A 24,471-nucleotide genomic window follows, 5' to 3' on the forward strand; every position below is an offset into this window, starting at 1 on the left:
TGCTGATAAACTGCCCTGAGGAACTGGTTGAAGGATGGGCCAAATACATCACGGTTATGAAAATTGTGTGAGTGTTTGTGAAAAATATTTAGTATCCGTTTAAACTACAGTCGCCGCCTCCTGCTGTCTCTCTATTACGGCACATTTGGGTTGATTTCCGGACTCTCTGGTGGCTCGGTGGAAGTGGGTCAGACCAATGTGCACAGACTGGGTCATAGTAGAGCAGCATGTTTTACCACAAAGATACAACAATCTCACAGCAGAGCCAAAGCAACAGAGGTCACGATGCATCTCCACTTTGATCAAATCCTCTGATAAAACATATCTTTCCCGATGGACACAAATATGCAAACAATCGCTGTATTTTACATAACAGCACGGACATAAGAATTTTCAATTTCTTACACTGCATTTTGAGTTTTTTGCAGTGGCAGGTGGATTTTTGTTGTCTTCTATAAAATAATCTAGAAATAAAGTCCTATAAATCCTTCACAATTGTAGATCAATGAACTTGCATTGTTCACATAAAACTGACAATTAATTTTAGGGGAAGAAATGGTATAATCCACATCACTTACAAACATCATGTGTGAATGTCTGAAACAACTATTTATTAAGAATAGAATTAAGCTCCATACTTGAAAACCTGCTCTGGTGTCCACTCATACAACACTCCTCACTCCTCAGACTAAATGAACACATCAAAGAGGAAACAGAAAACCGTTCTCTGTGATTTTTACAGTTTGTCAGGTCAACAGAGGCTCAGTCTAAGTCAGAGGGCCCGATCTTGTGCATCAAAACGGAGACGATAGCGTGACATTTTGCGCTCAGTAGGAGCGCACTTTGTGATCTTGCCACTCCAGACTTAGCGCATTTAAGTGGGTGGAGACACACATATTTTCCTCCAACCAGATCGACTCCGCGTCCAGGAGAGTGGTTGTGTGGGGTGAACATGTGCTTTTGTTTTGCTTTGCGTTCACGCCAAGCGCGGGCCGATCCGCGCCACAGCGGACGCTGTAGATCTTTTTCTCTGGAGACGTGAACATCGTTTAGCTCACGATGGGGTAAATAAAGTTTTTAGTTTGACCTGTGAGAGCCTAAGGCTTAAGAAAGAACGCAAGACATCGCAATGTAAACGAGGAAGTGAATGTCAGCCGTGTTTCCATCACGTCACCTCCTCTTGTGACGCCCCCTCACAGGTGGCGGAGGCGAATGGCACATATAGCGCCGCCACTCGGAAAATAATTCGCCAAGAGCCTGCGCCGCCCCGTGCGCCGCCACAAGATCTGGCCCAGAGTGTTTAAGCTGCTCAAGACATTAACATGCTACTGGTTAGCAACTGAATCAACTGTCAATGGCTTCAACACGATAAACACATGTGTGGCTCACATCTATAAACACTCAGGAAATACTACAGTAACAGCTCTGACCTCTGTCACATGTTGTATCCAAAGCTAGATGTTTGGCGTGTGGTTCAGGGCTTTCTCTTGGAGAGGTCAGAGCTGAGCTGTTAAATCTAAATGCTAACCGGTAGCATGCTAACATCTTAAACACTGACTTACTGGTTTCTTCACATAAACATGCGCTCTCTGAGGCCATGTTTTAACTGTTATCTTCTTGAGCAATGATTACGAGTTTATAAAAATACCACTGTTTATTAGTTGTCTTTCATTTTCATCCAGAGTAGAGATATTGTTACATGTTGTAGTACTGCGCAATTGTACTTTGGTATTCAAAATGGCCGCCATAACAACAAAAGTGACATGACTGAAAAGCATGTATAGCTCCAAATGGTGGTGAAGTTGGAAGCTACCATGCTCCTCCACGGGCACGCACACAGACCAGACAGGTACGTATCAACTCTAAGCTCAGGTAAGAACATATCTCAGTATGGAAAAACGGTGACCTGTTCCTTTAACACTTTACAGGAGAATGTTTTGAAATGTTTATGGAAAAAATTAATGGGAGTTTTGAGGCGAGCGGAACTGTTGCGCTTCATGGTGTTTTTTTGTATCAATTGCATTTTGGGCATTTTTATGGTTAAATTCCCACTGGGTCAGCAATGAGCACGATCAGACTTTACTCTACATGGAAATTCACTGAATGAGCATTTTCTCTGACATAAAAAGAAGAAATCCCACATTCACAAGTAGGCACAGGTCACGTGATCATTCTGTGGCTGCACACTTCCTGTTTATGCCCCTGAATGTCATTGAAAAAACACATTACAGCGTGTGCCCATAAACCGCGTGAATCTCCCAACATTTGGACATGTCGATCCACTCAGATATTGAATTGTAATGATTGGCTTTGCGTATCCCTGAGTGTGTATGATGTCTGGTTTACGCTGCTGTAGGCCTGTGTGGAAAATAACATGACGTGCTGCCCATTGATTTTACTGTGTAACTCAAACTATTACTCCCCCATCCACCCTGCAGGCACAAACCAACTTCCTGTCCCATAGCTCTGGATTACACCAGCAACTACCAAACAAGACAGGTCCAACAAGTTCCCTTTTGAAGAAGATAAAACTATTCTTATACTGAGCTATTTAAGAACTGACTATGGTAATGGTAATGTAAGGACAAAACAACTGTATTTATCACATATCGCTTGAATCAAAGTCATGTGTAATTGTCGCTCATAAATACTGCTTTTGAGCAACAAATTCAAAGTGAAATACAAGCAAACATTTATAGGCAGCTGTACAAAAACAAATTGGTGGTGCACAGACACATTCAGTTTGAGTGAAGAGCAGGTTTGTGGTTATTTATGGTCCTTGAAAACGACGAAGACATTACTGGATTCTAATCTACATACATACAATGCTAACAGAAATACAGATTGAAGTGCTTTCTGTAGAAGAAGTAAAGTTCACAGAATTGCACAAACCAGCGAAAAAGAAGCTCAGTAGTATTCCAAGTATGTTTTTGATGGGAATGTTATGGTTTAAAGCTGACAAAAGTCAATTGTGCATATCTCCCCTTAAGGTCAGAGCTAAATTCAAGTCCAAACTATATCATTTGTAATTCCGTACAAACACCACGAGAAAGAAGAATAAAAAGTAGAAAACAGCTTAATACAATCCTAAGTATTGCAACAAGAAACCTGGGTGTCAGCACCTTTTCTTGAGAAAACATTTCAGATCAAAAACTAGATCTAAGTTGTTAGTGTGACTTTTCATAAGATTCCAACTGCGTCATGACTCTTTAAAACTAAATCAAAAATAAAAGTGATACTCTTAGTTGTAAAAGTTTTCATTGGTCACAAGGAGGACAACTTTTTCCCCATAATGTGGTCCTTGATTTAATCCTGGTTTAATCTAGATTAGTTGGGCATGTTTGTATTGTATTGTTAATATATTCTATTCTATTGTTTAATCTGGATCTAGAATTGGCTAATTCCTGGTTTGACCCCATTTGATTTGGGTTTCAACCTTGCTGCCAATTTGACTCTTTCTAGTGCCAAGAAGCTAACTGTATATTAAGTGGTACTTTGTTATAAACATTGTTACATAGTGTTTCCTTTAGCTGCTCCACCTTAAAAAGCGCTACTTGTTGATTCTCGTGTAGTAGTTGTAACAGATTTCTTTGGTTATGGAGCCATGCCTTAAGGACATGAATGGTCAGTTTGTCCACAGTGTGAGCCCTCAGCCAGTTTTGCTTTTTCACCTGTGCCACAACATTAGGAGAAGAGGCTGCACGCGAGGGGAGGGTCGAGCCATAAAAGCGAAAGGTCAAGCAAAGGTCAAACTTACCCCCAGAGGTCACCAGTCCCTGCTCCGTACACATGTTGTTTAGGCTCCTAAAAAGAGAGATGTGCACAGTGAGAGATCGTACAAAGGGAAGTGACTGCACATATCTTTTTATGGCAAGTACTGCCCCATTAATGAATTGGATTACTTTGATTAATATAAAAATAGTGATACCATGTCTAAACCGACTAAAGCTATATGAAAAATAGGTTTTGAATCAGGGCACAATGGTGGTTATCATTAGAAACAAACCAGGATTGCGCTATGGGTTAAGCTGGAGTGTAGCATGACAAAATTAAAACGATCTAACCAGGGATTTCCCCGAGCTGAATCCGGCTTTGATCAAAGCAGGCCCTAAGCACAGAAACAACATGACTAATCCCATTTTACGACAGGTCTATTCATTGACTAAAGCAACTCTCAGATAAACTAGAGCTAAGCAAGGTCTAAACAAAACAGTCAAGATTGAATTTAATCCAGGTTTTAAAGGTCATGTACCTGTATTGCGCATCACTCCTGCCAACCTTAGCATGGTGTTGCACAGAAAACAGATACATTTAGCAATGAATTAAAGCCATATTATGTAACATTATAGGGTAAATGTGACCAAGAGCATCTAAATTATAAAACTTTGATGAATAAACAAACATGCAAGCGATACCAATTGTGTTCATAGTGATCAAATATTGCACATTTAAACCTAACATTTGACTATTGCAGCCAGGCACATATCCCCTCGGTGCTACGGGTTTCCCTACCTCCACAAACAGGCTGGTCAGGTTGGCTCACAGTGGCGGCGCGGCTCAGTCACAGCGGCTCAGGACTAACACCTGACCACAATTTCGTTGTACAAGACCAGTTCACCACAACTGCCTCTAAAATCTTGCACTGTCACTCAAAAAGTTGTTACTTCGGATCTGAACGCGTAAGACCTGAGGTGGCAGTAGTGAGTACAAAAATGTCCAATTTGCATCTAGTCCCTTTAAAGCAGTAGTAAGTAACGTGTTTACCTTAATAAATCCTTTTCGTAGTCCCTGTGGGGGTAATGCAAGTGTTTATGGGATGATTGGAGGGTCTTTCATCTCCCCTGGTGTCTCTGGCCAGAAAACCATGCTTGCCACTGGACTGGAGCAACCAATACACGCTAAAAGAATCATAAAGAAGAAGCTAACATGCTAACGGGCAAGGCTAACGTCACTTTAAACAGTATTTACAGCCAAGTTTGAGTGAAAAAAAATATTTCCATTGTATAACTGTATGTGCAATATCCCTCTCTCCCATCGCCTTTTCTGTCAGCGTAGTATTTACCCTCCAAGAAAAAAAAAATCGCAACTTACTCTGACACCTGCAGTTGTGCTTGTGGCCGCTAGGGGCAAGAGTTACTTCGTACTGCTTTAACATCTTCTCCACCATGACGATGTGGAGAGGTTCCACTCCAAGCAAATTAACGAGTCAGGTCTAAAAAAATAAAATACAAAAACAAGCCACCTCAAAGTACAGAGGCATGTTTTTGTAATATTTTTTTTACCATAAAAACACCTGAAACAAAATTGAGGCTGGAGTTTTATTCTAGTGGGTGCAATGTTATGCAGTAAACACCTGGACTCGATCTCTGCTGGCTCAGGGTGAGTTTGAATATGCCGACAAAAACAATTGCTTACCAGTTGAGTTGATAAAAGCCGAAAAAACCTGTTCATTATAAAAATAGCCCCTTTAAGATCAAAACCAGGGTGAATCCAAGGCTAAACAAAGATCAAAACTTACTTGAAGTAGCCAAACCACAATTTAAAAACCCAGTGTGTCCTTTTGATACTTTCAATGTATCCAATGTGTTTAGTGAATTAGAAGAACAGAACAGGCTCGAGTTTTGAACCGTGAAACCTGCCCGATTAGCTTATTTTATCTGGTATTTTTATTTGGAAGGACAGCATGGACTACAGAGGAATGAGCGGGGAGTGAAGTGTGGCTCGCTCTCCGTTACTTATCGAGATGACAATGTTCCCGAACCTTTTCCGGGCCTAGTTTTGTACCACACAGGACTTTGAACCAGGGAGATATCTCTTTCTCTGAGGTGCCTTTTAGGGTTGAGTGAGCGCAGAGAATGGGTCTGCTGAGGTTTTATTTTACTGTTAATCCCATATAAAGGGGTAGAGAGCAGGGCCCAGATAACCTTCTGCTAATATTTAAATCCACAAGCAATGCAACTGTATGTTTATAGAGCTCACTTAGTCTTGGTTTGGGTGAACTGTCTATTGGATATGTTAGTTAGTCACTTAATAACTTCTAGTAATAACTAAGAGATGGCAATATAATCCAAACATGTTCTACAATACTAAATGCTCATTAAGATTCACACGACCCGCTACAACATGTAAGAAATGCCACAAATGCAATGTTTTACTGTCAAGCTATAAATCTCGGGCTCCAATAAGAGATGTGTCATTCCCCTTTTCAAATTGTGGGTGCAACATGCGCATGTTTGAATAATCTATCACCGCGGAGGATAGCGCTTGTGCTTCACAGCTAGAAGGTCCTGGGTTCGATTCCTACCTGGACGAGGCCTTTCTGTGTGGAGCTTGTCTGTTCTCCATGTGTTCCCCTACCACTAAAAACATGTACAATAGACATGAATGAGAGTGTGTTTGAGAGTGCGAGTGTGGGGCAATGGATGAAAATTAACCCAAGGCTACAATCCGGCATGGCGTGTTTACATGCATGAGTCCCATGTATGTTCATTAACCTGCACTGTCCTGACCAGATAAACAAATAAATAAATAAGCAAATCTCGTCTGTCACCGTCTTGCGTGCTCAAAACGCTGACCCAGCCTTCGATATACGGCACAGAGTCTTTTGTAAATTCCCTGTGTTTTTAAGTCCAGACATCTTCAACACTGAAAATATTTTTTAAAGAGAGGGTATGAGTAATAATATCAACACATTTAACACATTGTTACCTGGCCTTGTTGGTCAGAAAATACTATATTAATCTAAAACAGCTAAAACAAAATATCCAGCAGTTTTACTTCCTGATCCTCCATGTGAGTTACCATAAGACCCTCCTAACCGACCCTCTCCTCTTTCTCCCCTTCACTGCGCAGCTAAATAAAAGAAATACACTGGTTGGTGCGTGTGCAGTGAAGCGATGGCGAGTGTTTTACTTGAGGATTGAGTTTAGGAATAGACCAAGAGGCGAGGAAAGCACTTCCTGGAAATGTAGGACTTCAGAAGGAGCTTTTTGGGAGCTGCCATGATGCAAAGAATAATCACTGGAAAAAACATCCTAAGATTACCAGTACTTAAAGAGACTATACGGAGTTTAAAAATGTTATAATTATGCATTTTCCTCCCCCTACAAGTTCCAGCCATGTCCTAATGTGTAGAATGAACCCAGACTTATTCACCACGACTGCCTCTAAAACCCTGCACTGTCACCCGAAAAGGTGTTACTTCGGGTCCGAATTGCCTGAGCTTCATATAGAAGGTGCAGTTACACCTATGACCTGAGGTGGCAGTAGAGAGCATAAAATGGCCAACTTGCATCTAGCATCTGCTTTGACGAGGAAACATTGTAACATGGTGAAAAGTTGATAATGCAAAATACCCTCCCTTTAAGTTTAATTGAACTTCCTCTTTTAACAGCCCTCTACAGGAGTGTTGTTTAACTGCATTTGATCTTAAATCCTGGGGGTATTTTTAAACACAATATTTTAAAGTTACGCTACAAAAATCTGCGTTTGAGATGTCAAAAAGTAAAAGCTTGATAACAGGATGTTTTATTTAGAGGTGGTTTCGGGTCACTCAAGGTCACCGTACAAAATACATAGAAACCTTTGTGAAGGATAAATGTAAATGTCTAAGTTGTGGAGCTCTAAGAAAAAGGAAAACAGACGACAGCATTGAATCGAAAAATGGCATGATAGAGAAAATACTTTGGTTGCTTTGGAGACTTTTCTTACTTGATATAAAAAAAACGCCTCTTCATGGTGGTGCCAGAGTTGATCATCCTGTCCTGGTCATTCCTGTCGTCAAATTTATTACAGAAAACCTAGACCGGAGACACATGATAGCTACATGTTACAGGCGGTATTTACGTCTCTTGTCATCAGATCATTAAATGCAGACTGCACCTAAAAGAGTCCTGGCCTTTGTCATCACTGCGCTAACAAGACAAAAACACAATCTATTTAGCCATTATTTGGGCGTTGTCTTCATTTGTTCATTGTGTCCTCCTGCTTGACTTCTGCTAAATGCGATCACTCAGGGTCACAGAGTCATTTCCTAAAGTGACATAAATGACTTCCGGAGTGAATCATTAAACAAGTCTCCAATTCACTTTTACACAAGGTTTGTCTATTTAAATAGCCTTTTGACATTGGTTTATTGAACATGTTACAACAACGCCATTACTATTTATTTCAAGCTGCTGCAGATATTTGGCAAAAAAGTGTGTCTTCAAAGCAGTTAACATTTTAGATATGCATTTGTTATGTGAACATTACCACTTGTAAATGAATAGGGGTCAGTGTTTTGTCTCCAGCCGCAGCCCTATCCACCTTTCAAGTTGTTTCCTCTCAGCCATTATTGACACCTAACAACACACAAAAGAACATACAGTAAAAATGAAGTTTACTAAACTAATAGTAGTTTCACACTACGAAAACTTCAAACTTGCATTCAATACTAAGGAAAAATAAACTTTTTTTTAAGAATAAAAAAAGGGTCAGCATTCTTACCTACTTTTTCAGAACAGTATCTTTACTGAATGATCTACATTGGCACGGGGGCGCAGTGTTTAGCGCTCGTGCCTGACAACTCGAGGTTCCTGGGTTCGATTCCCACCTGGATGGGTCCTTTCTGTGTGGAGTTTGCATGCTCTCCCCGTGTCTGCGTTGGTTAGTGGTAAAAACATGTGCAATAGGTGAATCCTCCAGCCAGGTGTTTCTGACCACCAGCCTGGCTCCACATCATGGAGATGGGTCCCCGAGCGCCATGGCAGCTCACTGCTCCAACAGGTCACCCAGCAATGCTGAGGATGGGTCAAATGCAGAGAACAAATTTCTCTACAGAGATTAATTAAGTAAAATTTAACTTAATTTAATAAACAAGTGGTTGCTGCCTGCTCAAACGGTGTGAAGTGGTGTGTTTTCCTAATTTTAGTGTCATCGAGAGCTGTCAAAAGGCCGGTGCAGGAGGCCTCTACATATAGACTCTCTATTGTTGATGAGCTCAAGTCCAGCTCAGACGCTGCATACCACACTCTGTCCACAGGCCTCCTCAGAATACTGCACCTCTGGGTAATCTTGGCAAACCCTTGATCTAAGTCAACACCGGGCTGCCATGTTATCACAATATAACATAATATAATAATATAATATAATATATAATAGTCCAACCAAAGGAGCCATGGCATTGTTTATCTCTAATTGAATGAGCCAAGGACTGGGGTGTTTATTCATTACAAAAGAGACCAAAGAGACATGTCATAACCTACTCCATCTGAGCTTTAGCCTATTTCGATATAGAATAGAACAAGTGGGTGATTCAGGAAAGAAGGGAAAACCCGGACCCGCTTCGGGGTTGTCTCCTCTTCTTCTAATTTTAACAACAAACAAAACTTGTAAGACATGCATTCAGTCTGCATTAATTAGCTATTTAATCTTCTAACCTTTAGGTTTGTGCAATTACAGATTTAATCCAGTTGATTAGCTATGCACACCAGGCACAAGGGTTGTATACAGTACAAACAAACAGCACTGGGCTGATGTTTTAACTAAAGCAATTTGACCACACCTGACTGATAAACAACTGTTAACTGGGTCAATATGCTAGTCGTTTTAACTGTTCATTAAAGGAATAGGCCACCGTTTTTACATACTGAGATATGTTCTTACCTTAGCTTTGACGAGTTCTTTAGGACCTGTCTGGTCTTCACCCGTGCCTTCAGTCACGTAAACACAGCGCAGACGGCGTTAGCATTTAGCCTCTCCCTCTCTCCTCTATAGCTCCAAAACAGGTCAAGATAGAAGCTACCAAGCTCTTCCACATTTTCCCTATTTAAATATGGTTACGTGAAGTGTTACACTACAAAGTATAATTACACAAAATTAAACAATGTGGATTTTCTAAGCGGATAAAAGGGGGAACTATATTGTAAGACGTAATAATACCAGGAGTAATTTGGCATCCGCACAGTAAAGTGAAGATTACTGCGCAGTAAAGTGAAGATTACCGCGCAGATTTCGAACTACTCCTGGTATTATTACGCCTTACAATATAGTTCCACCTTTTATCCGCTTAGAAAATCCACATTGTTTAATTTTGTGTAATTATACTTTGTAGTGTAACACTTCACTAAAATTAAATAGGGAAAACGTGGAAGAGCTTGGTAGCTTCTATCTTTGTTCATCTGTTTTGGAGCTATAGAGAGGAGGAGAGGCTAAATGCTAACACCGTCTGCGCTGTGTTTACGTGACTGAAGGCAGGGGTGAAGATCAGACAGGTCCTAAAGAACTCGTCAAAGCTAAGGTAAGAACATATCTCAGTATGTAAAGACGGTGGCCTATTCCTCTGAACAGCTTACCCCATTTAGTTGTACATTATTTGGAATGTTTCAACGCCAGTTATAGTCCAGATGCCTAGATTAAGACTAGTATAACATAATGAATGTAAAGCTAAAAACGTAATAATGACTTCTTTAACCCTAGTTATTGACTAAAAGTTGTTTTAATTTTTGGCCTATTTAAAAAAATATAATGATAAAATAAATAAATATTCTTTCAAACACCCTCAAGCTTCTCCTCTAGGCGCCATCTTGGTTGTCATGGAGACAGCATCATTCAAAATGTCAGTTAGGCGGCGTTAACGCTACCTCATCCTTCTCGCTGCTCGCCTCTTGCCTCCAATTTTGTTCTTTTTTGTTTAGCGTGAATGCATTTTTTTGTAGGTGTACTCGCTAGTATTTCCCCCCATGCCCTTGTGTGCGTGCTTTGGGCGCTTGCCTGCGTAGTGCTGACCCCCCTCTTCGCTTCGGCGCGGTCTCTTACGCAAAAAGAAACGGTAGGTTGTGATTTGCTGCGTCGAGCCCTCCCCACTTCGGGTGGCAACTTATTAGGCGAGTTTGCAGGCGGAGTCGGTTTCCCTGTGCGCTAAATCGTGTGTGTGTGTGTGTTGCAACCTTTACAACTGCACAAGTCGGGTACGAGACTGTCCTTTTCAGTTTCCTGTTAAGGGACAGTCGACTGCGCGCACACACGAGCAGCACAGCGCCCGATCCGCCATCAAGACTCGAAGACCGCCCGCCACACGCACAAAGGGGGAATTTACCTGAGAGTATGTCGCGAACTAAAGAAAATGACGGCGGATGGAAGACGTTTATATGGAATTCAGAGAAGAAGGAGTTTTTAGGACGTACCGGCATCAGTTGGCGTGAGTAAATGGTTTTTATATATATCTCACCGATTCGATCAAAGTTACTGCGATCACATGTTGCTGCCATGATGTCACGATATGGGAAAGTGTCGCCGCTCAATTGGTGGGGGGGAGAGATGAACATTTTCGCCATTTCTTGACTACAGGGACAGCACCTGTTAGAGCACACTGTCAGACACGCTGCGTCGTGACTTCGCGTTTCAATGGAGGCTGTTGTGGGGAGAAAGAAGTTGAATGTGTTATAAATCCTCCCCATTCGCCATAGAAAAGTCCACTGACCCGGTAAAGGTTGCACGGAGGCTAATTATCAAAGGCAAATCAATAAAAATGACCGGTGTGGATCTGATCTGGCCCCGTTACTGGCCTTTTACCCTTGAGATTTACACGAATAGTAACTGAAGTATCGCTTTTGATCTGAACGCAACGTAATAAAAAATGACCAAGCAATGTTTAGACTGTACGGGAGCATTGATTTTTTAAAATGTCCCCGTGAAAAGGTCATCTTGAAGGACAGACAGTGGGTTGGCTGAGTTTTTTTTTTTTTTTTCCTCTCTTCAATTCGTTTGAACAGTGAAAGTTGGGTTGGGTTTTGCGCTGTTACACCTCTTCCATTTATCCTACCAATGAGCTGAGTCAGAATAGAGGACTTTTTTTTATTTTTTATTCCAAGCATTAATAAACCCGACCGCTAATCTCAGCACCACAGGCTCAACGTGCGTACATACGGCCAGGTCTAATCGTTTTAACCCTCTTACATTACTTTTAAGACGGTCATCGCGCGGCTTATGGGTGGGTGTTTGATAAGGATAACGCGCCACCGGTGTCATATACTGCTAATTCAATCCGCCCCGTCCAAGTGGAGTTGTTTTAAAGGCTATTTTCCGTGTGTGGATGGCCCCGGTCGCTTCACAAACTGCTTAGTAACACGGGGCTGAGAAACACATCACGACTCACATGTCTCAAAGGGGCCGCCTCTTCCACCTATTTTTTTTTTTTTTCTTCCCCTCTTGAAAGATAAGAAATGACATTGCACGGCACGTTTTGACGCGAAAAGTAAATGTTCTTTCAAAAAAAAAAAAAAAAAAAACACGCTTTTGCCGTCTACTGCGTTTCCCCTGTGCGCAAATCTCTGCAGAATAGTTCATTATTCACGACCAGTTTGTACCTAAAACACGGCATTAGCATTAGCGTGTCAATGTTAGCCGTCGCGTGTGTTTACTGTCAATACGCATCTTATACAATCGCTCCGTGGCGCGAGACACTATATATGACTGCGTTACGAGCAACAGGTAGCCATGTTTGCTCCCCCTCGTGCGTCACGGAGATGAATAAAGGCAGTTTTTGCGGCGAAAGTGCGTCTACTTGTTGCTGTTTCCATGTGTCCCCGTGTGCTTTTTTTTTTTTTTTTTTTGCAGGAAATGAGTGAAAGATTGTGTGTGGCTTGTTTTCGTGTCAGCATTTGTGCCAACTTAGGGGGGAAAACAGACGAGAAAGCTCAAAATGAAGTCATAAAAAAAAAAGGAGACGCGCACAGACAGACGAAAGTGCGGGGACATTTACAGTATGGCGTGAATGTGGTATCGCTGCTGCAGAGTGTCAGTCTCGCGTGTGTGCGCGTGGGGGAGGGGTGGGTCCATTCAAACTCCAAAAACCGACTGGGACACTTCTGGGGGTATTTACATTTCAGGCTGTTGACTAGTTTCACGTAGCTTCTGAGCTCTACTGCAAATAGATAGGTTAAAAAACAAAGCGTGGATCCCCTTTGAGTAGATGGTCCAATACAAAAACAGCAAACAACATTAGGCTTATTGGCTATCAGGTTTGTTTTGGGGTCAACTAATCATGGGATCCAAACTTCAGCTTTCTGAAAGTGAAAGGACGACATTAGTGGCTGACAAACTAACCATACAACTTAAACAGGTGAAGCAATCCTGGAAAGATGACAGCCTAGCAACTTATGTCTATGATGGGAAACTCCTGTACAACTAGGATTTTACACAGACATGAACAGGAAGTTTCTAGTGAAGACAGGAAGAATTGTACAACACCGTCTATTAGCCATTCCCACAACTCTTCAGTAATGAGTGACGTAGTAGCATCCAAAAGATCTATAAGTAGCACGTTATCATGTGCACAGGCCCACACATCTGCTTTAAGATAATCGTTATGCACTGTACATATTGGTTCACTTGAGTTAACAGTAGTACAGTAGTATGAGGTGGAAATAAATAACTTTTGCTGAGAGGAAAAAGCATCTTTCATATTTGGGCTGTCTATCAGAAAGAACATTCATTATAAGCTTGACATGTTGTGTTGCAGATATGTGTTGTGCAAACCAATGTTTAATCTGCTTTAAATACTGAATGTCCTGCACTCTTAATAAAGTGCGTGCTCTAGAGCGGTAAACATCAGTGTCGATAACTTCAGCTCAACAGTCTATGATCTAGCAACGCAATGTTGTCTAAGAGCCGTTCATTCAGTGGTCGGTTCAGCTTGAACAGGCCAGGCCACACCTTGTACATGCATGTATTTGTTTTGCAAATCCCCTCCTGCCTCTCTAAACATCCTCACTCCTGCGCTCCCATTCACCCGAGGTCGATCGTTTAATGATCTCTCTCTCCTCGAAACTCGCACGTTTCGCAGGACAAGTACGGTCACGACTCACTCTCGCAGCCTGACACTGCAATCCGTCTCAACAGGTGCATCACTGAGCAAACCCCGCTAAGGCCGCAGACCTGCTCATTAGAAAATAGCTCGGCGTGCGTTCACTGCAAGCGGCGAAAGAAATGAAAGCCCAAAGATAAAGATTCCTTCTGGGGTTTTATCATTGCAAGTTTCCAACAGTGGCCACGTTTGTGATAAGATAAGATCCAACTTTATGACTCTCATGAACTTATTAGGGAAGCTGTTTTTAACCAATTAAGTAAAGGGAGTGAGGAAATGAAGCGTGCATGCCATATAAAACCACTCTTTAGAGATTTTACAAGGAAAAAAAACGTCTTCAGCATACATTCAGAGCCTTTAATCTGACCTGAAATGTGTTTTAGGGCTGCAGACGAGTGTAAACACACAGTATCAAACTTCCACATGTCTCGTAGAACAGGCACGGCCAATAAGCAGGCAGAGTTTGATGCGAGCTCTGTGCGGCGGTTGAAACATTTAACTTGACAAACCGGTTTTGGCAGTCTGCAGAGCTGCCATGTGGCCTGACACCACGGCAACATGTGTCCTCTGCAGCTATGGCGGATATGAGTAAACAGAGTGATTAGCTGTAATGGGGCCTCCTGGTCAGGGCTGAAGAATCCTGGGGGGAAAAAAAATGTCTAAATGGCGATGTTTCTGACAAAGATTATGATTTGAATGTGCAATGTGTTAAGATTCAGTTGGGAGACACAGCCAGGAGCATCAGTTTCTGGGAGAATTTGAAATATTTACCGCTAATCTCGTTCATGAATCACATGCATTTCAGAACATGTTACACTACAGAACGCTTGAGGCTTAGCAGGATTTAGTCATAAAAGAGCACATGAAGTCACTCCTATTTGCAGAGGGCTTGATGTTGCAGAGAAATGATTGCTGTTTTTGATACTCACGTCCATTCAAATTCAGATTTTTATTCAGTTTCAATGAATGATCCAGCCCTATTTCCATTGAACACATAAGAGGTTTTCAGTTCTCAGGGTTTCGGTGCTTAACTTGTTGAAAGTGGTGTGGCACTGAGAGGGGGGGGGAGGGTCCAAAAAAGAAGTGTCTCCAAAGCCGGATCGACGACTGGTGACTCAACTCTGCCCTACTGGATCGGTGGGCCTCCCGCTGTTGCATAATTGGTGTAAATTTTAAATTAGGGACACAAAAAAGAGCCCCCCCGGTTGACTATTATTCCACAATGGCTTCTCTGATAATAAAGGGAAGAAATCACACAGCGGGGCGCGGTTGGTTCGGACCCTTCTTGAAACTTAAGAAAAGGCACGGTGTTGTTTTTGGACATGGGGTTTGAGCTGTCCTCGGGCTGCTCTGCTGTGAAGTAAAAAGATCTGAAAATAAATACTAACTTGAGCGTTTTTTCTTCCCACAGTGAAAATCACCTCGTTCTACGTCATTTTCTACGGGTGCTTGGCTGGGATTTTCGTCGGGACCATTCAGGCGATGCTGCTTACGTTAAGCAACTACAAGCCCACCTATCAGGACAGAGTCGCCCCGCCAGGTAAGAAACACTACGTCAAAGCGCGATTGGCATTACGTTGGTCGGTCTTTTGTTACAGTGCTTCCCAAACTGTGGCACTGGTTCCCCCCTGAGGTGCACAGAACGGTGCTCAAAATGGTGCTAAATGGGAAAAATATGTCATGTCCATTATGTTTAAACTTAATTGTTACAAAAAAATCAAGTAAAAACAATCAAACAAATATCAAATAAAATATCTCATAAATCGGGGGTGCATGACTGGAACCACTGGATCAAAATAGACCTTTATGGATCTATTGGTGTGTTTCAATCACATGACTTTTCGCTCTTACAAACAGACCTCTCAGGACTTGTGATTTTTCGAAATATGTTATAGATGTTTTGAATTGTTTGTTGCAACGGCTGTAACTTTATACTTCAGTTGTAATGATTCATCAGACCGAACAAATGAACTTAAAACGTTTATTCGGACGATCATGATTAAAATAACACTAAAATGTGGCGTAGTTGCGACTGGCCTTACCGGTTGAGCTCCATTTGTCCAAAAGAGCTGTTCATATGAGGAGAGACCCTGGTGAGAGAGAGAGGTGCTCTGGGCTGGACCCTGTTACCCTGCTCGGTAACTCGGGGTTGTTTCTGGTCCTCGCTCCGTGCGCTGAAGATATTAAGTGTCTGTTGGGGTGTGCCTCTCTATCTGGGGCCTGCCTGACCTCAGATAGGTTCAGCCATTTTGTCCTTCACCGCCCTGCGCCCGTCAATGGCACTCCCCCCCAGGGCACACAGCAGTAGTAGTTTACAGTTCACACCCTCCCCGCTGCGGTCGAGTTGCATGTCGTACCTAACGCACGATTTGTAAGAGAACTTTGTCATAACTGAGAGGCCCCTGAGCTTGAACTCCTGGGGGAAAAATGTCCCAGTAATCCGTAATCTCGGGGGGGGGAAAAATCCCACAGTGGCTGTAAAATGCGGCCCTGGCTTATTACGTAGAGTTCTGTAAAGTTCACAGAAGCTCCGGTCAGTGGTTTGGTCCCAGCACTCTCTCTCTCTCTCTCACACACATGCTGCAAGCCCACGTTTATTTTTAGCCGCCATTGTCAATAAGTGGCTTCATGTGTCAACCCTGTAACAATCAAAGACCAGACCCGAGCGAGTGCAGCGCTGTCAGTGTTGAGGGTCTAAAGTGAGTGTGTTTCCAGTAGTGCCATGATGATAAAGGAAGCACAGAGCAGTTTTTCTTTTTTCTTTTTCTTTTTTTTTCTCCAGTAAAGCTCAGCCCGCCTCTCACTCCGGGGCTAAAAGTTTCCATTGTGAGAGCACACACACGTGAGGCTGGGTGGGGGCAGGGAGCGGGCAACTTTCACACAAGCCTCCTCTGAAATTCAAAACACTCTTCTGCGGCGCTCAGACGGCTCAAGTGCTCCTCACATCCACCGCCGCCGCGGAGCTAAATGCATCTCGGTACAGCTGGCACGGCTTAATAAATGTCATGTTTCCCCGAGTTGTACCAGCGTACGCCACGCCTCGCCGGGCCGCGTGCGCGCTCGCTCGCTCTGTGGAAAATTACAGCTCTGACAGAGACAGGGACCGGAGGAAATCCCCAAGACCCGCCACCGTCCTGAGACAATGGGCCCTGACGCTCTGGCTCGACGCCAACACACTGACATAAACTCACAGGACTGACTAAACAAATAAACACTACTCTCACCCCTTTATAAACAATATGCTGGAATATTAATCAAATCCTTGTTAAACCGATGGTCAATGTCTTTTAAAAATAAGACGGACGCTTTTGTCGTTAAACTTCAAAGTGCATATGAAAGTATGACTTATTTGGATGGATAACTGTTGCAAGAAATCATTATCATTTTATCTCAGTGAAGCAGCAAATGAAGAAATGTTGGGCAGAAAAGTTATTTCAATTTGAATTTTATAAAGTTACATAGCTGTTTGACTAATTTCTCATTGACATACAGTGGGGAAAAAAAGTGTTTGGTCAGTTTCCCATAGACTTTCTATTGGATTTTGGCCAAATACTTTTTTCCCCCACTGTAACACGGTTGGCACGGCAACGGTTTAAAATTGTTTGCCTCCATCTATGTCACTTCCTGTCAGTGTCCAACAAGGAAGTGAAACTATTTACATCACAAAAATTGGCCAAACTAAAGAAAGGTGGGTACAGTTTTTAGCAGAAATTGTGCCTCATGTGTCATATGCACTTAAAGGTCGAGGTTTGTTTTGAAAAGTATTAAAAAGCAATAGCTGTTTCTTAAGCTAAAAAAATAAATAATTGGCGACTGATCAGTATGAAGAATAAGATCTTCTTCTTTTTTTTTTCATTCTGCTGACCAATCTGTTGTGTTTGCAGGTCTATCACACACACCGCGGTCATTGAAATCAGAAATATCCTTCAATGTGAACGACCCAAAGTCATACTCTGCTTACATCAAAAGTATAGAGGATATTCTGAAGCCCTATAACGACGATTTGCAGACGAAGGAGAAGAACTTTGAGAACTGCGGAGGTAGGAAAAGTCTTCATACTGCAACATGTTTGAGCTTTTAGAAGGTAATCGACAGCATTTATTCATATGTAAAATCTCTAACGAGTCTTGATGCTGTGCGCTTTTCAGTGGACCCTCAGCCATACAGAGACCGCGGCGCCCTGGAGAGCGGCGAGGGCCAGAGGAAGGCCTGCCGCTTCAGTAGCAAGTGGCTCGAAGCCTGCTCTGGAACCGACCCAGACTACGGCTTCAAGGACGGGAAACCCTGCCTCATCGTCAAACTCAACCGGATCGTCAACTTCAGACCACGGGTTCGTTCTCCACATATCTAATATTCGAGCGTTCAATCATGTTGTACTGTTAAGTATCTTTCAAAAGCAAAGATTTGCATCATTCATGTTCGCAAGTCTGGGGGTAGGCAAGTGTTAGGACTTACGGTTTTTGCAGTGATTTATATCCATGAAACTCCCAAGACCCCTTACTTAATTGTTCAAACTGATGGATAAAATGTACATTATTTGTAATCATTTCTGTGTGAAATTGTTTTTAGGCACCTGTTAACAATGAAACTGTCCCTGAACCCCTGACGTCAAAACTGCAGCCCAACCTGATCCCCATTTACTGCAAGAACAAGGTAAATTCATCCAGATTTCATTGGTGTCTTCAGTTTTTATTCATTGTCAACAACCACGACTTACTCTTGTTGTGTCTGCAGAGAGAGGAGGACGAGGGGAAGATCGGGGAGATTAAATACTATGGTTTCAACGGCGGCTTCCCTCTGCAGTACTACCCCTATTACGGCAAGCTCCTGCACCCCCAGTACCTGCAGCCGCTGGTGGCCGTGCACTTCACCAACCTGACGCAAGGGGAGGACCTGCGCATCGAGTGCAAAGTGTTCGGGGCAAACATCGGCTACAGCGAAAAGGACCGTTACCAGGGCCGCTTCGACGTCAAGATCACCATCTCCAACTCGTGACCTCAGCCTCGACAAAAAAACACGTAGATTTCTCGAAACACCACTAGTCTTTGAACATTCACGATATACAGGACCTACACTTAATCTGTTGTGTGCTTTACACTAGCTTCTTCTGTGCGTGTGTGTCCAGGGTTAGAATGTAAAATACCAGAGTAGCAATAGCAAATATTTATTCTACTGTAAATGAGAATATTCCTTGAGCCATGGGATGTGTTTCATCTATTACTGTAACTGCGATTCCACTACTGACGCCTCGCGAGCCGTGTGTGTGCCCCCCGACTCTCACCTGATGTGGTTTATATATTTTTGGAGTGTCCGTGCCGTAGCCCTTGCCCCCTCGTCCCCCCCTACTGCTCTCTCTGTCGTGTGTCTGCTTCAGTGGTCCAAGGTTTGTGTCTGCGTGTGGGGTGTGAGTGTGTGCTAACTGAACTACAGCATGGTACTCTGAAGCCACGGCCCGTGAATGAGAAAACACTGCGCTCCATGGACTCTTATTTGTGTTTCTTTGACAGTTTGTTGTTGGGTTTTTGTCCGAGTTGCAGGACACAGTTGTAAGTTTTTGTTCTTGTTCACTTTTAGCTGTAGGTTTGGTTTAGAGACATTTCTGTTTTAACATTACATCCGTTTTATTCTTAATTGATAGTGTAGAGCTTTGTGGGTCCAGCCTAAAGACTGTCACCTTCACGGAAACAGTGGCAACTCAGTGCTTTTAAATCTGTTTTGCTGGAGACATCACATGATGTGATGCAACTTACTATTGAATGTTTTAGCCATTTTCATGGTGGAAGAATTTTATATTTATGCAGTTGTACATTTTTTTCAAAGTGTAATGTAGAAATCCAATACCAAAGGCGCTGGTCTAGAATATCAGATGTGATGCAGTATGCCGTGTACAAATGTTTAGATGGTGTGAAATACTTAATTCATTGTTGAAGATCAAACACCTGTTTATTTAATCTGCATAAGGCTGAAACAATAAAATGAAAAATACAACAACTGTAAAGTACATAGAGTCCAGATTATTCCATTCACCCATCCAGAATCGTGAAGAAATACTGCACCTGCAAAACAAAAGAAAGCTTTACCGCTTAAACACTGATGTCAGCCCGCCCATGATAGAGAAGTGTGAAATAATGCACTCTTTCTCGACTGTGCCGTGTCTTGGGAAACTGGCCGCCCGCTCGCTCTTGGCTAATGGTTAACAGAGAGGCATTTGTCCCGGGGCAGATCAGGAGTTCTCCCCTGAACAATGACGCTACCCACTCCCTGCTGCAACAATAGGTCTGTTTGAGAGCGCGCTGCCACTCTTCCTCTGCCCCGGACCAGTGTGATCTGAGGCGGCCGAGCCCACGGCCCGAGTCATGGGACCCAGCGGGCACCGGCGTCAGGGCGAGGGCCGGAGCAGAGGGGCTGACGTAAAGTGCCATTTAAACAGCTACACGGAGACAATGAAGGAGTTATTGGGCCCTTCAAAGAAAACACACATGAACGAATGGTTGGGTACAGACTGGGTTTGCCACCGATAATTACAGGTAGTACTTTCTAAGATGAGGTATTTCAGTTCAATTATTGAAAATCCATATGGCAGATCCAACACAACTGTATTCAAGACTTTGCTAAAAAGTAAGAGACAGTTTATCAATACTTGGACACAGGAAGTGGCATATGATGAGGTAGAATTTCCTTAACATACATAACCAATGGAGTTTTTTCATAAATTTTCCATTTTACTGGCGTTATCCTGTCAAAATAAGTAATAATAAGAAAAACATGAAAATCTGTCACATGAACTTCAAAAGAATATTTCAGGATTTTTGACATAGGGCCTCATTTCCTAGTTATCCAGAGTGTTGTTGATTTCTGGAGATTTTTTTTTCTTTTTCGTGGCGCTAGGCTAATGCTAGTCTAGCGCATTTCTATGGTATCAGCTAGCCTGCATTAAAAACAGTCTGACCCGCTCCACAGTGCACCTGGGGCAAATCACTTATAACACCAGACTACTTACATAAATACTCCGGTTTCCCCTACCACTAAAAACATGTACAATAGATTCCCCTCTGGGGCCAGGACTCCCCTGAAAAAGAGATTCTTAATCTCAGTGGGACAATCCTGGTTAAATAAAGGTCAATAACATTTCTTTTTTTTTTTTTAATTCTATCGACCCAGACATTTATGTCGTTAGTCTGCCGATATAAGTGATTTGCCTCAGGTGCACTGTGGAGCGGGTCAGACTGTTTTTAATGCAGGCTCGCTGATACCGTAGCAATGTGCCAGCCTTGCACTAGCCTAGCGCCACGAAAAAAGGAAAAAAAAATCTCCAGAAATCAACAACACTCTGGATAACTAGGAAATGAGGCCCTATGTCAAAAATCCTGAAATATCCCTTTAATCTATGAGTCATTTTTCCATAATATAGTATTTTTGTGCATGGTAGATTTATGTTCAAGCCTAATTCTAGACTGGACTGGGGAAAACCAGACTGGGGAGTCATGATACTCCCAACTTCCATGCTGGGAAAAACTGGTGTAGAGTACTTCCAGGACATGAAAAAGGCATTTGAGGCATATTTAGTAACGTTAAGTTAAGTTTGCATGCGCTGAATCACACGCACGGTGGATGGAACATGCAAAAACCCATTTAAATGTGTGTCCTGGGACCTGTATCGCTGTTGGGGAATACACTCATAGATATTTTGGTTCACATGACGGCACCAATCAGCCGTACAACAAATTCTCAATGTCATGACCCAAACAGCCGGGGACATAGGACGTTAGGCCCAAGGAGACTGTAACTACCCACCTCAAGCGCTCCGTCTTCAGGCAGGTCTGTACAGTGCACCGCATTTTTCACTTTGTCTTTGCCGTGAAGAGCCCGTAACGTGGACGGACGAAGATGCCGGGCGATTTCCTGCAAGAAACGGAAGGAAAGTCGGTCAAAATGAAAGAGTTACACCTACACACTTTGATGGCTGCACAGTAAAGTATCATCAAGAGACATTCAGCTGTTGCTTTGACCATCCCATTATCAAAATCAAAAACAGAGAGGACTGCAGTTACTTCTTTGAAAGTGAACTCGCATTCATGACGGTGCAATGTGAAACAAAACCCCTGAACTCATCACATTTCAAGCATGAGATTTTCCATCGGTTTTAGAGACATCCTCCTGGTCCAGGCCTGTTTCATGTCACTGGTGATGACTCAGCAGCGGTGGACATGTGACCAAAAGAGGAAGTGACCGGACCTTAACACTCAGCGAATACTATCATCATGGAAACATCCCCAAATCGAGTGCACTCCTCTCTGTCTCCAAACAGGACCATATCCAGGGCTAGCGTGGCCTCTGTTATATCTAAAAGGGTTTAATTTAAATGTATTTAGAACAAATAGTGAGGTAAGAGAATGGAAATAGCTTAGTACATAGATGTATTTATAGAAATTTTGTAAAAACAGGGAAAACACCTCCTTTATTTCATAACATTATTCATGACATTATCCCAATATATAGACCGTATATCACTGCAAAACAGTATTTGTAGCTTGACAATAGAATCCATTACCATGTTATTACTGAGCTGTAAAGTAAAGCGTGACCACGTAGGTAGAAATGGCAAAGTATGGTATCGTATAATAGAAAATACAGCTTTGAATAAGAACTGGGATGACCATGTTTTTCCAAATACGGGGGACCTTGAGGACCACCTGCCCTTATATATATAGTTTTAAAGTTTTTATAACAGCAAAAGAAATGGTTTGCTGGCGCCATGGAGGCTTTTAACCCAATAAGATGTCCTGTGTATGAAATGCGTTGATTAAATGTTGATTAAACATTAAAGGAATAGGCCACCGTTTTTACACACTGAGATATGCTCTTACCTCACTTTAGTCGAGTTAATATATCCCCGTCTGGTCTTTGTCCGTGCGCTCTGCCAGGCAAATGGAGCACATACGCAGCCTCTCCCACATGTCACATAGCTCCAAAAAAGCTCACGATAGAAGCTACCAAGCTCTTCCACGTGTTCCCTATTTAAATAAAGTTACGTGAAGTGTTTTCATGCAAAGTATATTTACACAGAAATTTAGCATGTCGATTTTATAAGCAAATAAAAAGGGGGACTATATTGTGAGGCGTAATGATACGAGGAGTAAAACGTCAGCTTTTTTGGAGCTATGTGACATGTGGGAGAGGCTGCGTATGTGCTCCGTTTGCCTGGCAGAGCGCACGGACAAAGACCAGACGGGGATATATTAACACGTCTATGGTTAGGTAAGAACTAGGGGTGTAACGGTTCACGGGGATTTATTGAACCGTTCGGTTCGGCCTGTTCGGTTCGGTCCACTTGCGTACCGTTTCGGTGTATTATTTTCATTAAATAATGTAAATTTATTATTAGCGTCATATTAAGTGCCGCGGAACAAAGTTCCTACGCGAGTTTCCGCACGGACGCTATTGAGTGACGTACATTGAAGCTGTATGAGTAGCCGAGAGAAACTACAGTCGTTGAAGGCGCTGGCTTTAAGTATTTGATTAAAAGTCTTGAGCCTCGCTACAATATCCCATCACGTCCGCACTTCAGCCAAAAAGTTATACCAGCGCTCAGAGCCGGTTCTTCCTATACGCAAACTACGCAAACTACGTAGTGTTGTTTCACTGATTAATCAACGCGTTGTTACGGGGACAGGCTCTTCCAGCGCGCACTCACTCTCCGCCTACTTCGCCACATATAACACCAAAACGGAGTAGTCTGGTGAAGTGAATGAGCAGGAGAGACCGACCGCCTTCCCCCTGTCTCATCCAAAGCGCGAGTGCTTCTCCGCTCGTGTCCCCGCTCGGCCGTCTGTCTCCCGGTGCTCGCTTCGCCTCATCACCCGTGTCCCGGGCGCAGCTCTCATGTTTTCTCTGCGCGGACTCTGGGCCTCACTCTCATTTAAACCCTCTTCTTACTGTGTCTGGTGAGTCTAGAGTATCAGGACAGTAGTTTGACGAGTAGACGAGAGTAAAAAGCCGTGTCCGTGGCCTTTTTGTTGAGTTGAATCCACATGGTTCTCATGAGTTACAGTAACTCTCATTATAAGAGTGCAATTTATTTAAAATATCACCCAAATGGGTCACTTTTATTTATTTTATGCAAGAATTCTATTGTGTATTGGCAGCTTTTCAAAAGAAAAATTTTGTTAGTTCTTATTTATTTGTACCGAAAATTAACCGAACCGAGCCCTCCAAAACCGTGAACCGAACCGAATACAATTTTAGCGTACCGTTACACCCCTAGTAAGAACATATCTCAGTATGTAAAAACGGTGGCCTATTCCTTTAATGTCCCATTGTCCCTCCAGAAGGCACGATTGGACAGATGTTTTCTACCATTTCAGGTGGTTCCACTTGGACAAAACCAAATGTGTCTTCAAACAGTGGCTTCTTGACCTCTTGGCCGCAGACGCCGGGTCAAACCAAGGGCTACACAGCTTCAAGGAAACATATCCCTCCCACGGGGTCCAGTAATAGGGGACAATGTGACGATAAATTATTTACCAAGGCGACTATTAACTGAAGATACTGGGAAGTGAGGGTTATGTAATGGGGGATACAGGACTTGTGCAATGACAGTCGATAGAGAGGGCAATGAGGACATG

The 24,471-nt window shown here is 42.7% G+C and overlaps 3 protein-coding genes and 1 long non-coding RNA gene across 4 annotated transcripts in view; 2 read left to right on the forward strand and 2 right to left on the reverse strand.

The window, feature by feature from the left end:
- The window catches only part of LOC306976865 (inosine-uridine preferring nucleoside hydrolase), a 194,459-nt gene that overhangs the window by 115,524 nt on the left and 54,464 nt on the right, over positions 1-24,471 (forward strand). The window lies entirely within an intron of this gene.
- On the reverse strand, positions 7,733-10,743 carry LOC306976906. Its single transcript, XR_013793788.1, has 3 exons — positions 10,623-10,743; positions 8,254-8,342; positions 7,733-7,799 (listed from the first exon to the last, which is right to left on the reverse strand). It is a non-coding gene; the product is annotated as an uncharacterized lncRNA (long non-coding RNA).
- On the forward strand, positions 10,930-18,918 carry atp1b1a (ATPase Na+/K+ transporting subunit beta 1a). The gene is made up of 6 exons (XM_079574983.1): positions 10,930-11,179; positions 15,258-15,386; positions 17,731-17,886; positions 17,995-18,176; positions 18,416-18,499; positions 18,581-18,918. The coding sequence occupies exons 1-6, from the start codon at positions 11,086-11,088 to the stop codon at positions 18,839-18,841; spliced, it is 906 nt and encodes a 301-aa protein (XP_079431109.1). The 5' UTR covers positions 10,930-11,085; the 3' UTR covers positions 18,842-18,918.
- nme7 (NME/NM23 family member 7) overlaps positions 19,665-24,471 on the reverse strand; it is a 39,327-nt gene continuing 34,520 nt past the window's right edge. Inside the window, exons 11-12 of the mRNA XM_079574971.1 lie at positions 21,641-21,748; positions 19,665-19,902 (exon numbers count right to left, since the gene is read on the reverse strand). Of these exons, the coding sequence (XP_079431097.1) occupies positions 19,870-19,902; positions 21,641-21,748 (141 nt within the window). The 3' untranslated portion in view covers positions 19,665-19,869. The remainder of the gene's footprint in view (positions 19,903-21,640; positions 21,749-24,471) is intronic.

This window comes from Gobius niger (genome assembly GCF_951799975.1).
Source record: "Gobius niger genome assembly, chromosome: 17".
Taxonomy (NCBI): Eukaryota; Metazoa; Chordata; class Actinopteri; order Gobiiformes; family Gobiidae; genus Gobius; species Gobius niger.